This window comes from Balaenoptera musculus, chromosome 5 (genome assembly GCF_009873245.2).
Source record: "Balaenoptera musculus isolate JJ_BM4_2016_0621 chromosome 5, mBalMus1.pri.v3, whole genome shotgun sequence".
Classification (NCBI taxonomy): domain Eukaryota; kingdom Metazoa; phylum Chordata; class Mammalia; order Artiodactyla; family Balaenopteridae; genus Balaenoptera; species Balaenoptera musculus.
Window position 1 is genome coordinate 138,287,649 of NC_045789.1, and position 13,652 is coordinate 138,301,300.

Below are 13,652 nucleotides of genomic sequence, written 5' to 3' on the forward strand. Positions count from 1 at the left end.
CTTTCCCCACGTCCAGCACAGGCGGGGACGGAGCGGCGGGATTAAAAATCAGCCACAAACTTAGCAAAAGCAACCAAAAAAGATGGCACAATCTGATGCCATAAGCTTCAAACAAGAAAAAGAGAAAAGAGAAAGAAAAAAAGCCAAGAAAAGAGAAAAAATAAAAAGGTTTTGACAGGTTCTGAGTCTGACCCATCCCTGAGTCCCCAGCAGGTGTCCTGGGGAAGGAAGCTGCACCAACAAAATAGGGAAAGTCAAGGATACACCCTTGTGGGTAGAGCCCAACTAGTACTGAGGGTGTCAGCTCAGGCAGGAAGGACCCGGGAGCTCAGCACTGTGGTCTCTCTGGGCTCAAGAATGTCAGTGCCAGAATGCACAGTGATAAGGGCCATGGGGACTGCTGACGTCCATAGATGGGAGGATGACGTGATAGATGGGTAAATGGGTGGGTGGGTGGATGGATGGATGGATGGATGGGTAGGTAGATGGATGTGTAGATGAGTGGGCGGACGGAGGAAAGAAGGTATAGAATATGCAAAAAGCAAACACAAAGTCTAGTCTGGAAGAAAACACAGCCTAAAAAACTTTAGAAATTCTTCATGTTCTATGAGAGAAAGGGGAGAAAGCATAGTTGATGAAACAAATTGAGGACAAAATCAATACTATTACAAAATGAATAAAAAGTAAAAAAAGAGGCAAGATATGTCTGAAAAATCAAATTAATCACATAGAGAAAAACCTTTTACAACTAAATTGCCTTTGAGTATTAACTGACTGACTTTTCTCAAAGAAGCAGAAGAGAATACTCCTGGGCTCTTAGAAACCTCCCTGGTGAGTGAGAGTAAAGAAGCCGAGGGTCTGAACTGCTTAACGGTGGCCACGTGGTCAGAATTCCTTCCGAAGATTTGCAAACCCATCTGATAAAGGATTAATAAACATAATATACAAGGAGCTCATACAACTCAATAACAAAAACCCAAATAACCAGGTTAAAAAATTGGCAAAAGACCGGAGGTGAATGTATACTTTGACACAGAAGACATACAAATGGCCAACAGGTACATGAAAAGATGCTCAACATCACTGATCTCAAGGAAATGCAAACCAAAACCACAATGAGATACCACCTCACACCCATTAGTCGACAGTCTTGTCTGTTATCAAAGAGACAAGAGATAAGTGCTGGAGAGGGTGTGGAGAAAAGGAAACCCTCCTACACTGCTGGTGGGAATGTGAATTGCTGTAGCTGCTGTGGAAAACAGTATGGAGGGTCCTCAAAACAATTAAAACTAGAACTACCATATGATCCTGAAACTCCATCCCTGGTTATCCATCCAGATGAAATAGGATCTCAAAAGGTATATGTATCTCCATGTTCACTGCAGCATTATTCACAATAGTCAAGATATGGAAACAAGTTAAGTGCCCATGGAGGAACGGATAAGGAAATTACGGTGTATATATATATATATATATATATATATATATATATATATATATACATATATATATATGTTACATATAATGGAATATTATTCAGTCTTAAAAAAAAGGAAATCCTGCCTTTGCAACACCATAGATGAATCTGGAGGACATGCTAAATGAAATAAGCCAGACACAGAAAGACAAAAACTGTATGATCTCACTTCTTTGTGGGATCTAAAATAGTCAAATTCATAGAAGCAGGGAGTAGAATGGTGGTTGCCAGGGACTTGGGGGAGGGGGACATGGGGAGACGTGGGTCAAGGTATGAAAAGTCTCAGCTGTGAGATGAGTAAGTACAGCATGGTGACTATAATCATAGTGTTTTGTACACTTGACATTTGAGAAGAGAATCGATCTCAGTGTTCTCACCACACACACAAAAGGTGCCTATGTGAGGTGACAGATGTGTTAATTAGCTTGATTGTAGTGATCATGCCACAATGTGTATGTATACCAAAATATCACATCATATACCTTAAACACAATTTTTTTTTATCAATTGTACCTCAATAAAGCTGGAAAAAAGTAAAATAAAATAATTTTTAAAAGGGAAAAAGAAAAAAAGAAAGCCTTGGGTAGGAAGCGGTTACTGATATCAGACGTGAGTCTGATCAGACGTGAATGACACGCATGGGTGGGTACCGAGCACGCCCTAGGGCGCTGACCTCACCTATAACCGGTTTCGGTTTGGCTGCATCTCACAGCCCAGGTTTATGACGTAATCCTTGTCACTAAAGGACCATTGGCTCGACACGACATACTCAGCTGCTCTCCACGTTGACTGTAACTACCAATGATCCTAACCTGCCAGCCCAACTCTCAGCTACCAGTTACAAAGGAACTAACCAGCGAGCGCAGAGCCTCCAGCAGACCCCCGTCCCCCCTCCCAGTACTACGCCCCAGGACTGAGCCGGCTCAGGCAAGGCCCAGGGTTTACGGAGCCAACGTCAGTGCCCCGGGCTGGTGACACCCAGGCTCGGTGGCCAGGGCTCCTCAGCTGCCAGGTGACAAGGAGCCCCACCGCTCGGCCTTCCCTGTCACTTCCTAACCTGCCAGCCCCCTTCCTGATGCCCTATCGCTTGGCTGAAGTTGTACTTCCTTGGAAAGGGGCAGACGGAGAAAAGCAGGGCAGAGAGTAGATATAAAATCAAAGGCCGTCTCCATTCAGAAAACAAACAACAATTAAAGAATGCATGTCTTTCATCTCAGATATTATTTCTGATTTCAAAAGGTCCCGGTTTTTATGTTAGAACAATAATCAGAAATATTTCAAAGTACTGCTTATTAATTTATGGCAACAGAGTGTAAAATCTACTTCAAAACGATTTGTCGGGCTTCCCTGGTGGCGCAGTGGTTGAGAGTCTGCCTGCTAGTGCGGGGGACGCGGGTTCGAGCCCTGGTCTGGGAGGATCCCACATGCCGCGGAGCAACTGGGCCTGTGAGCCACAGTTACTGAGCCTGCGCGTCTGGAGCCTGTGCTCCGCAACAGGAGAGGCCACGATAGTGAGAGGCCCGCGCACCGCGATGAGGAGTGGCCCCCGCTTGCCGCAACTGGAGGAAGCCCTCGCGCAGAAACGAAGACCCAACACAGCCAAAAATAAATAAATAAATTAATTAATTAAAAAAAAAAACAAAAACGATTTGTCTTTGTTAATCAGAGGCAATAAACGGCCGCTTCTGGAGAAAGACAAAAGAAACTGCACGCGAGTCCCCGTGGACACTGGCCGCCGCCGGGTCCTTGGGCCCCGGCTGCAGAAGCATCCTCAGAGGGCCTGGCCACACCCCCCGAGTCCAGCAGACAGTTCTGCTGCTGTATTTTATAGAATGGGATTCTACTAAGCTTGCTTGCTTGTTTTTTGAGAGGGTTTCACTAAGAAGGAGAAACTGTGAAAGCCACCGCCCTAATGGCCTAAGGCAGGTCTTAGCCCCGAGGCCCTGGCTGCTGTCTGCCATACCATAAACGACCGAATTCAATATTCACTTGACAAACACCTCCCCCGCCATCGCTGTGCTGAAGCCACTGCGCGAAGGTCACTGTCCAGTGGGTGGAGGGAGCAGACAAGACAGCGACACCGATAAATAATTAAAATGACGGGACCTCGTCAGCAGTGTCGGAAGGAGATGAAGCCTGGGCTGACACTCAAGTGAAGGCCGGGGTGGTCAGCGCAGGGCTCCGGGGGGCGCTGCCCCAGGCCGGGGAGACCACGCTGGCAGCGGACAGCGCTGTGCGAGCCAACCGAGATCCCGTGCGTCTGAGGGGCCACGGGAGACCAGGGGAGGAAGCCTGCCAGCCCGGGGGGCAGGGCCCCAAGTCAGCTGTGGGGTGGCGGAGCGAACCGCGAGGGGCGGAGTTTAGGCGGAGGAAGTGGGAGGGGCCGGGATGCAGGGGGCGGAGACGGAGGAAGGTCACGGGGAGACCCTGGGGCCACAGCATGCTTGTGGAGAAAGAGCGAGGTTGGAAAGGCTAGGTTGGTGTGTCTCTGAAGCAGCCGGAGAGGATGTGCCCCAGACCCCAGACCCCAGACCCCAGGAGCCAGAGCCGCGTCCCCCATGGTCACAGCCCGACACGTGCCTGCAGATGCAGGCGTTCATTCGAAAGCTCCCTAATGCCCCAACTTCCCAACCTCAAAGGGCGGGTCCAGTATCGGCAGAGACAGCCTGGCCCTTCCAGGGTGTGGGAGCTGGGTGGGAGGGGAAGTCCTGGCGAAGCTGCTTGGTACTACAAAGTAAAAAAGAAAGAAAATAAGAGAGTAAACTTTTATTACAATAAGGCTGCCTTGTGCCAAACCCCAGGTTCAGGGACCGGAAGGCTCTCTCCCCTCCGCACGGGAAGGCCTTACGACGCCACCAAGCTATGGCCACCAGCTCCCCAGGGTTCCGTTCCCACGATGGGGGATTCGGTGTGAATAAGCGTTTGGATAATTTGCCACAAGGCAGATCATTGCATTTTTAAGCCTCTCTCACGTGCTAGGATGTTCTTCCTTTTCTTGAGGTAGAATCTGCCTCCCTGGACTCACTCCTGGTCCTGGTTTGCCCTCCACAGAGACTGACCTCTAATCCTTCCTTCACAGGGTGGTCTCTGGCTTTGGGCCACTCTCCTGAGAAATCGAGAAGACACACTTCTGGTTGACAAAGATGGCGAAAATAGTGTTGTCCAACTTCCTTAAAATAAACCCACAAAACTAACTCTATGGTGAGAACACACATAATAAAAGTATAAAGTGTGAAATGAGTCCAACAGTTAAATGAGTCCAAATGATCTCACCGACAAGGTTAACAACACAAAATATTTCTGAGTGATGATTTATTAGTCACCCAAACTAGGCCGGACGACTAGGTGGAGGCCGCACAGCTTGTGAAAAAGCTGCTCCCCAAAGCCGGTCCTGAGTCACTGCAGGACTCGTTTCCCATAGAAACAGTTTGTTCCTGGAGCTCCCAGGCCCCCAGGAGCCGGAATCTCCTGCTCAACACAAACATGAAACATCTCTGTGGACACACATTCCGAGTTTGTGCCTGGATCCTCTCACCAGCCCCCGACCGCGGATGGGCTAAGGTGACCCCAGGAAGCAGGTGTCAGAAACTGGAGGGTCCAGGGCTGAGATGGGGAGGAGGGCACCGTGAGCCTGGCTCTGCAGTGAGGCAGACCTCAGAGCCTGAGTCCCAGCCTCTTAACTTGGTGTCTGTGTGACCCTCTTTCTGCCTGGGTGCTTTTACCTGTAAAGATGGCAGAATATAATAATACATACCTCCTGGAACTAACATGCAAAATAAATGAGATCACTTTTTCTTCTTATTTGTAATCAGAAAAGAAATTGAAGATGGAAAATAATAAAAGCACGAAAAAACTCAGTAGGACACATATAACTGTCTGGTGCAGTCCCTGAAATTGAAGGCGCGCTCAAGAAATAGCGACCTTGCCCCCTCCCTGCTCTGCCGCAGAGGGACTCATGAGGGAGGGGCCTATCCTGAGTGGCAGGGGGCCTGAGGCAGGAAGAGGAGGAGGGACCAGGGGGTGGGGAGCCCCAGCAGGGCAGGGGAACCACTGCCACCAGCCAGGACACCACTTCCTTAGAAAGGACACAGGGCTGTGAGTCTGGGGCTTCCCACACTTGGGAAGTTTAGCTTTTCAAAAACTGTAAAATGAAGTATATAATAAAACTCCCCGGGGTTCCTGCATCTACCGCTGACAGAAGAAAACTTTAGAGATGAATAAATCTTAATAATTATGATTAAATTGAACATATTAAATAAACTTCTCAAATGTATAAATTTCCTGCAGAAATGAATGCCTTCTACCAGAAAAGATAAATGAGCACACAGAAAGGTTAACATGAACAGAATACTGTAAAAACCACTCACTTTTATCCTGGATTTGGTTACAGGTCCTATTTCCTTTCATTAAGGAAGTTTTTCCCACTCCTAGCTTAAGGTGATTAAATGACATGATTATTGTTGTACATAAGACAGGTAACATAATTCCTTTTATTAAAAAAATAAATCCCCAAACACAAACTTTAGGATCTGTCTGGTCTCAGCTTCAGGTATCTGCACGTTTCTTGTACTTCCCACGGCTGGACTGACCCCAGCCGGCGGAGGGCGACTGGCGTCACCTTCCAGGCCGAGCCCCACCACATACCTGCTACCCTGTCTAAGGCTCATGACTGAAGTCTGTAGTTGCTGGACAATAGAAACCCTTGGTTTCTCTTTAACTTAACAATACAGAGGGTAACCTTGAACCCCGTGACTCCCCAGCTCTGGCAGTACTTGGGACCCACAGCCAGCAAATAAATGAAAATGAAGTGCTGATACATTTTGACAAATTATAAAATTCAACTCTCAATAGACAGAACAGAGTAATTAAAAACAAGTAAAAAAACCAAAACTGTGAGCATAGGACTTTTATGAGTATTATAAGAAATAAGGAACATTTGGAAGAAACTCTCCAAATCATTTTGAAGAGTTTTTAAAACTCACGGAACTAAAATGATAAGGGTTACATCGAGAAATATCTTAAGTGAAGTAGGACATCTCTGGCCATCTGCTTTTCGGGGAAGTCCCATTAAAAGAATCCCCTGAACAAAATCATTTAAAGGCAGAAAAAAAGCTTCCTCTTCATCCCACACCTCTCCAATTATCTACTAAACTTTTCCTAAGAAAGGGAAATTTAGCAACTGAGCGTCTCACCCGAATTTCCAGAATCGCTCAAATTCAGCAAGAGCTCTGAAATCTTCCCTTGCTGGTTTACAAGCTAGTTCTACAAGGCGGGCAGCAGGTCTTTACTTGCTGGCACAGGAATGCGAGGGGACGGGCGAGGGTGCTGCCACACCGAGCACGTCCCTGCAATAAACTGCTTCCAAAACCCAGGTAGCAGTCACTGCGAGGAATGGAGAGCTGCCCCCAAATTGGCCCCGACTAAATCCTCCCCTCCACCCAGGGATGCAGAAAGGCCAAGAAAACATCGTTACGAGTGAGCCAACAGCAAATACACTCCACATGTGAAAACTTCGTTAAAAATAATAAAAATATACATCAGAAATTGTGACTTACCACCATCAGACACAGTTGCAGACTGAAAGAAAAGAGAGAGAGACATGAGTTAATTGGGCCTCATGACAGGTCAGGAGATAGCACGTCCACGTGAGCAGCAAAAGCAGACTCTGGCCGTCCCCGTTCTGGGAGCGGGTGTCCAGGAGACCAGCCGCCTCACTGGGGCGCGTCCCTGCGCTTCCTGGGCGAGCCGGGGCGCAGGCCGGGCGGAAGCAGCCCATCTCCCCTTGAGGACAAATCCCAGCACGTTTGACATCGCCGTCTTAGTAACAACCTCGGTGAGAACAGCGTTACAGACTTTGGTCTGATCAGCCCGGGCTCGAGTCCGTGAGGCACACCCACGTCCAGGAGGCAGGCACCCTGCCCACTGTCCGTCCAGGGCCAGGCGCTGCCCTGGGCACATCACAGCCCTGCTCGGCGCTCTCACCCCGAGACCCGGCCCGTGCAGGGGTGAAACCGCCCCGGTGGCAGCAGAGTGGGGGCCGGCCCACAGCCAACCCCGACCGCCAGGCCCAGCCACCTGCGCAGACAGATGGCGAGAGGCCAGGACTGGAGGGAGAGACCATCGAGGGAGGTCCGGGACAACAGGCGGGCTGGGCTCCCGAAGAGCTCTGAGCAATCCTCCGATGGGGACAGCTGAGCGAGACCCCCTGGGGACCCACCTGGGGTCAACAGTTCTGAGGCTGCAACCTAGGGAAGGTCACCTGGGACATGGAGGGAGAGGGCTCCGGAGAAGGAGTCGGGAAAGGGAAAAGCTGGGCGGAGGCAGGAGAGGGTGTCGGTGGCACAGACACCAGGGAGCCTTCACCGCGGGAAGGGGAGCGGGTTCAGTGCAGGGCCACCTGCTGCCTTGTTGACATGTCCTGGTCACAGCACAGGCACAGCTCCGAGAGCAGCGGGCAGGCAGGGCCCCAAGGCAGGGACGGGGGCCAGCGGGCCGTCGGTGCGGTGCTGGGCACCGGAGCGGGCGTGCTGCCCTCTGCATCTTCGCCCAGCGCGGGGCTGGGCGCAAGGAAACCTCCCAGCCACGCCCTAAGAATAAACCCACTGCAGAACCCCCAGGCCTTGCACGCCTTCCTCTCTGCAGAGGGAAGGGAGACCGGAGTGCATGGCGTGGGGAGTGAACGGGGAGCCCCTTCCCAAGTCCTGGGCCTCCCCAACAAGCAGAGGTCATGTTTTAAGACCCCTAAGGCCAAAGCCAAAGAAGTGAGGACAGAGGTGCCCCAGATTAGCTGCTTCCGGTGGAAGCGCCATCCCCCCGGGGGAGAGAAAGCATGTATTTGTGGCCGAATTTTGAAAAGAGCCACCATGTCAACTGCATCCCCTACTCACTGTTTGGCCCTCCTGTCGCCAGCGCCAGGGCCCCCCAGACCTTGCCTCCTGGGCTTCACGGAAGACAGGGGACCCTCTTGGTCGCAGCCCCTCACCTTGTGGGACTTACAGCTACCCTCCTGCCCCCAAGGGTCTGTCCTCTGACAGCGAGAGGAAGCGGCTTCCTGAGGGTTTTAGGATCGGGCTCATCAGCGTTTCACACCATCGTGAGTCCTTGGTCAGAAATACTCTGGAACTATAACCTGGTACCTTATCAATATATTTTTCAATAGTAAAAACACAGGCTATTGTGGGTCCAGCTTTTAAACCTTCATCTTGCCAGACAGGCAGGCCATGAGCAGGCCCCAGCAAGCCACCAGCCCTCACCTGCCGAGGGTCTGGTTTTCACCGGAGAAGCGTGGGGTGAGTCTCCTTCCCGGGGCGGACGACTGCACCGTGGGAAGCTGTCTTTCTGCCCATGCTCACAATAAATCACCTACAATCGTGTTGTAAATTAAGTAATATCAAAGGCAAATTATTCCCTTGAGATTATGAGAAGAAAATCTGCAAGGCCATACACAAAAGCAGAAATACTATCAATAATAATTTTGAAAAATAAGTCATAAAATGCAAAATCCACGAATGTGAAGGACGTGGCTCACTTCATGTTACAATCACGACTAAAACTAAAGTCTCAGGCTTTAGCAGACTGAACAAAATGTGCTAAAAAATCTCACACGTATCCCCAAAATGAACTGAACTCAAGATCCAGGAGACAGGAGTGTGCCTGAAGCCAAGAAGGAGGTGGCAGCTGAGTGTGGGCAGCCCACGGGGAGGCGGGGTGGGCTGGGGAGCGTGGACATGGCGAGCAGGGCGGGCTCAGCGCGTCTGAAGAGGCTCCAGCTGGGGGGGCTGCCAGACTCCACCATGGGGGACAGTGTGAACAGATCCAGGTAAAGTTCCCCAAACGTGCTTCTAGAGCAGTTTTAGATTTATAGACACATTGTGAAGCTAGCACAGAAACAAACATGCTTTCTAACATACTGCTGCACCGCAGAAGCAAGGGGAAGCCCTGAGGGAGGACAGAGGGGGAGGGAACGGAGAGCAGCCGGCAGACGCCAAGGCCGCCAGGCGGGACGCAGGGCTGAGCGGTGCGTGTCCACTCACTCGGACGCTCCTGGGGCAAGGAGCCCCATCTCCGGCGGCCACAAACACAAACCCTCCGGGAAGGCCCACAGGAGTTCCTGAGCCTGCCCAGACGTGAGCTCACAATTCAAAAATCCCCCAAACCCAAGGAAACCCCACCACGAGAAAGAACCAGCAGAAATAGCTACTAACAGAATCTCAGACACTGGAAGGTTCTAATACAGATGTCAAATAACCATGAAATTGTGAAGAAATAAAAGTTGCAATAAAGAAAAGAGGAAGTAAGGTGGTAGACATGAAAAATAACCCAACAGAATGACTGACAATGAAAACTACAACTGTTGAAATTAAACACTCAGTAGAGAGGTTAACAGAGATTAGAGGTTGAAGAGAAAATTTGGGGATTGGAAGACAGACCTGAAAGAAATCACACGGATGGCAGCACAGAGAGGAGGCCCAGGAAACAAGCAGCAGAGACGAGGCTGCACTGGGAGGGTGCACAGAGAGGGTGCAGGATGCACAGGAAATCCTGGCCAGCCTGCAGCAGGGCCAGCGAGACCCCCTCAGGAGTGAGAGCTGCTCTGCAGATGGGCACCCACTGCCCACAGGCCGTCCCTCCGGGAACTTCTCCAGGATGCCCACCGGGAAGAGGCATCCTGGGTCCAAGTCTCAGTTGTTCAGCATTTTCCAGGAGGGACTCAAAGTCTACAAGCCACAGCCTCAGATGATGTAATTCCTTCCTTTCCCCACTTTGGGTAGCTGTGCCAAGAGTGCCTTCCAAGTACTAGGCGTCTGTGGAGCCACAGGCTGGTGGCCCCTGTGTGCTGAGGGTTCTCCCGGAGCGGCCGGATATCCCCGCCCACCCAAGGCCCTAAGCTCTGCACAGAAATCCTTGACGAGAGGCAAGTTCGCGCTGGGATGGCTCCTGACACGAATCAACGCAGAAGGATCACCGGAAGCAGCTACGCAGCCCTGCCTCGCCGTCTCCCACCTTCTCTGTTCACGATTTGTTATCCTGGCAACTGTTTCCATCCCAACCAGACATTAATCTGAAAGTAAAGCTCTATGGAGACGCACTTTAATATCACCTGGACATAAAACTACTGTCCTCCTCCAAGTTTCCATACTTTTGGAGAAGTCGGTGATGACTTCCTGACCAGATTACTTAATTTGCAAATAATGTGTAATTATCATTAACCTAATTCTTCCGTTTACTATCTAATATTTATTCTTTTTTTCATATTTTATTTATTTTTAATTTTATTTATTTATTATTATTTTTGGCTGCGTTGGGTCTTCGTTGCTGCATGTGGGCTTTCTCTAGTTGCGGCGAGTGGGGGCCACTCTTCGTTGCGGTGCGCGGGCTTCTCATTGCGGTGGCTTCCCTTGTTGCAGAGCACGGGCTCTAGGCGCGCGGGCTTCAGTAGTTGTGTCATGCGGGCTCTAGAGCGCAGGCTCACTAGTTGTGGCACACGGGCTTAGTTGCTCTGCGGCATGTGGGATCTTCCCGGACGAGGGCTCGAACCCATGTCCCCTGCATTGGCAGGCGGATTCTTAACCACTGCACCACCAGGGAAGTCCCAGTATTTATTCTATTTATAAGCACACACTGGGAGTGACAGAGCTGGGCCATCACGTGAACTGATATGAGATATCCCCCAAAAGGGCCCACTGGATCCCTAGTCAGCGTCTGATTCCTTGGCCCTTTTGAGAAGGATATGGAAGCAGGCTACGGAGCACATCACAGGGGCTTCATTATCAGAGGAGGTGAGGCTGAAAGGTGACACAGTGCAGCACGGGTGACAGGTGCTGTCACGGGAGGGGGCGAGGGAGGGGGCCAGCACTTGGCGTAGGGGCCGATGAGACGGTGCAGGCAAGCAACCTGCCGACAACAGCCTTGGGGGAAAGGCAGGCAACCCCCAAATCGTTTCTATTGACCTTGGGATTGACATGTCCAATTCTGACCAAATTACCCTTGGTTAAGCCTGGCTTGCATTTTTCAAGCACATCCTGGTTGACGGGGGAAGCATCCAAAATGGCAAAAATTCAGAAACTCCCATAGATAATTACCAAAGAACATCCCCCACAAAGGGTAAGAAGGACTAATTGCAGCTCAACATGACTTTTAAAGTTAGGCATCCCCACATTTCTTGGCATGCTTAGACCACTATAAACATTTTCACAAATTAAAACTTAACTCGCCTAACGTTTGTTCTGATACTCAGTATAATTTGTATCAACGTGTTTTCATTAGCCTGTACTTCTTGGGTTCTTCCCACATTCCCATATCGACATGCTATTCTTATAAAAAGTGCAGCTGCAGAAAACAAGCTGCCAGTTAAAAGGTGCCAGAAAGTGAGCATTTTTCTGTGCTTACGATTTAAACACATACCATAACTAAACAGCTCTAAAAAGGTCTATGAGATGTCTCCAAGACTGGAGTTTACACTAACGTAAATACATTTGTTTTTAAAAACTTACAAAGTATTTTAGATACGTAATTTAAGTTCAAACAATCTCCATACCTCAGGTCAGCCTCTTAAACCTGATAGTTCAGTGTTAACTGATTTGGATCTATTCCCAGCAGGAAATGTGTCTGGACCACACATGTGCACGGATATTTTATTTTTAATTAATGTTTTGAACGTTTTAGATAATTTCTATGAAGAGTGCTATATGATTCTGGTTTATCAAGGTCGATTCTGTCAGTAACATTTGACAATAGCAGTTATGAGAATATATCATTTCCTAATTACACGATACATAGTAATATACAGTTATATATATTTTCAGTTTTGAGCTACTGACAAAATTTCCTACTTTGAACATAAGAAATATTAAATAACCATCTCTGGTTCTTAAAATAAGAGACCAAAGGCTTGTAACTTGCCCAAACGTTTTGAAAAAAGAGATAATCCCAATGATGAAAAGCCTTAAGAATCTAACAATTCAATTTGCACCTAATTTATATTTATTTGGCCTTTTAAAAGCTTGATCTTCTAAGGTTTTTTTTTTAATATTTATTTATTTGATTTTTATTTGGCTGTGCCGGGTCTTAGTTGCGGCATGTGGGATCTTTAGTTGCGGCATGAGAACCCTTAGTTGGGGCATGTGGGATCTAGTTCCTTGACCAGGGATTGAACCCAGACCCCCTGCATTGGGAGCGCGGAGTCTTAGACAATGAACCATCAGGGAAGTCCCCATCGTCTAAGTTTTAAGGCGACTGCTCACTGGACGGAGCACAGAAGAGAGCAGGTGGTGTGGGGCAGGAAGACTCCAAGGGGCGGATGAAGGGCCATAGGACAAGGGATGGAGGGCCACTCTGCCGGTCCCACCCACACGCCAGCCTGCCCTCTGCTCCGAGAGCTCAGGGGTCTTCACACCAGGCCACGACCCTCTAAGGAGCTATCAAATCAATTCAGTGGATCGTTAGCAGCATTTGTGAAGAAATGAGATAAGATGGGATAGAATAATGTGAAAGAAAAACACCACGAATGCCCCGGGGTCTCCGCTGTTTTAGAGCCCGGCCTCAGAGCTGCACGTCTACGTGCACGCAAGCACACACACCCCGTGTGTCCTGATGTGACACGCATCCCCCGCGCGGGCGGTAGTCCTGGGGTGGTGCGTGGAGAGCACCTGTGCAAACGTGGGGAAGCCGTGTGTGAACAGCTCTGAGAGCAGAGAGGCGACCTCTCCCTCCCCTCGCCTGGAGCACCCCACCCTGTCCCTAGCGCTCACCTGCAGCCGCACCTGGAGAGCCCACTACCTGGGCTGCAGCTTCACCCATGCCTTCTCCAGAGAAGCCTTCCACAGCCATGACACCCAGTCCTCCGGTTACATACAGGACACAGGGGTGACCTCCCACAGACCTCGAGGGGCCCGAACCAAAGGGGCAGTGCCCGCGCCCCAGCCCACCCAGGATCCTAAGCATTGCACACACACTGTGCACACACACACACCCCTCACTGTTCCTTCCCAGCAGTTTCAGCCAAAGAGATACCTGGACACAAGGCTCACGTGCAGCAAGGAAGAGGCAAGTAGTTCTAGGTTCAAACCACGACTTCACAGCAGAGGGTCTCTGCGATCCAGAGACTGTGGTGACAACAGGACGACAGCACCACAGGTGTGTTCAGTGCTGCCCAGTGGCCAGCGGGGTGGCCGGA

At 49.9% G+C, this 13,652-nt stretch overlaps 1 protein-coding gene and 1 long non-coding RNA gene across 7 annotated transcripts in view; both read right to left on the bottom strand.

The window, feature by feature from the left end:
* LOC118895388 overlaps positions 1-7,025 on the bottom strand; it is a 28,440-nt gene extending 21,415 nt beyond the window's left edge. Inside the window, exons 1-3 of one of the 2 annotated variants that reach the window (XR_005019931.1) lie at positions 6,670-7,025; positions 5,845-5,908; positions 5,145-5,199 (exon numbers count right to left, since the gene is read on the bottom strand). This is a non-coding gene — a long non-coding RNA (uncharacterized LOC118895388). Of the gene's footprint in view, positions 1-5,144; positions 5,200-5,844; positions 5,909-6,669 lie in introns of those variants that run through there. The other variant, XR_005019930.1, reaches the window with a different exon arrangement.
* The window catches only part of RGS12 (regulator of G protein signaling 12), a 121,847-nt gene that overhangs the window by 43,813 nt on the left and 64,382 nt on the right, over positions 1-13,652 (bottom strand). For all 5 annotated transcript variants that reach the window (XR_005019928.1, XR_005019929.1, XM_036852322.1 and 2 more), the window contains exon 4: positions 7,033-7,054. Coding sequence is in view for 3 of the 5 variants with exons in the window: in XM_036852322.1 (XP_036708217.1) it covers positions 7,033-7,054 (22 nt within the window). In the remaining 2 variants the exon portion in view is untranslated. The remainder of the gene's footprint in view (positions 1-7,032; positions 7,055-13,652) is intronic.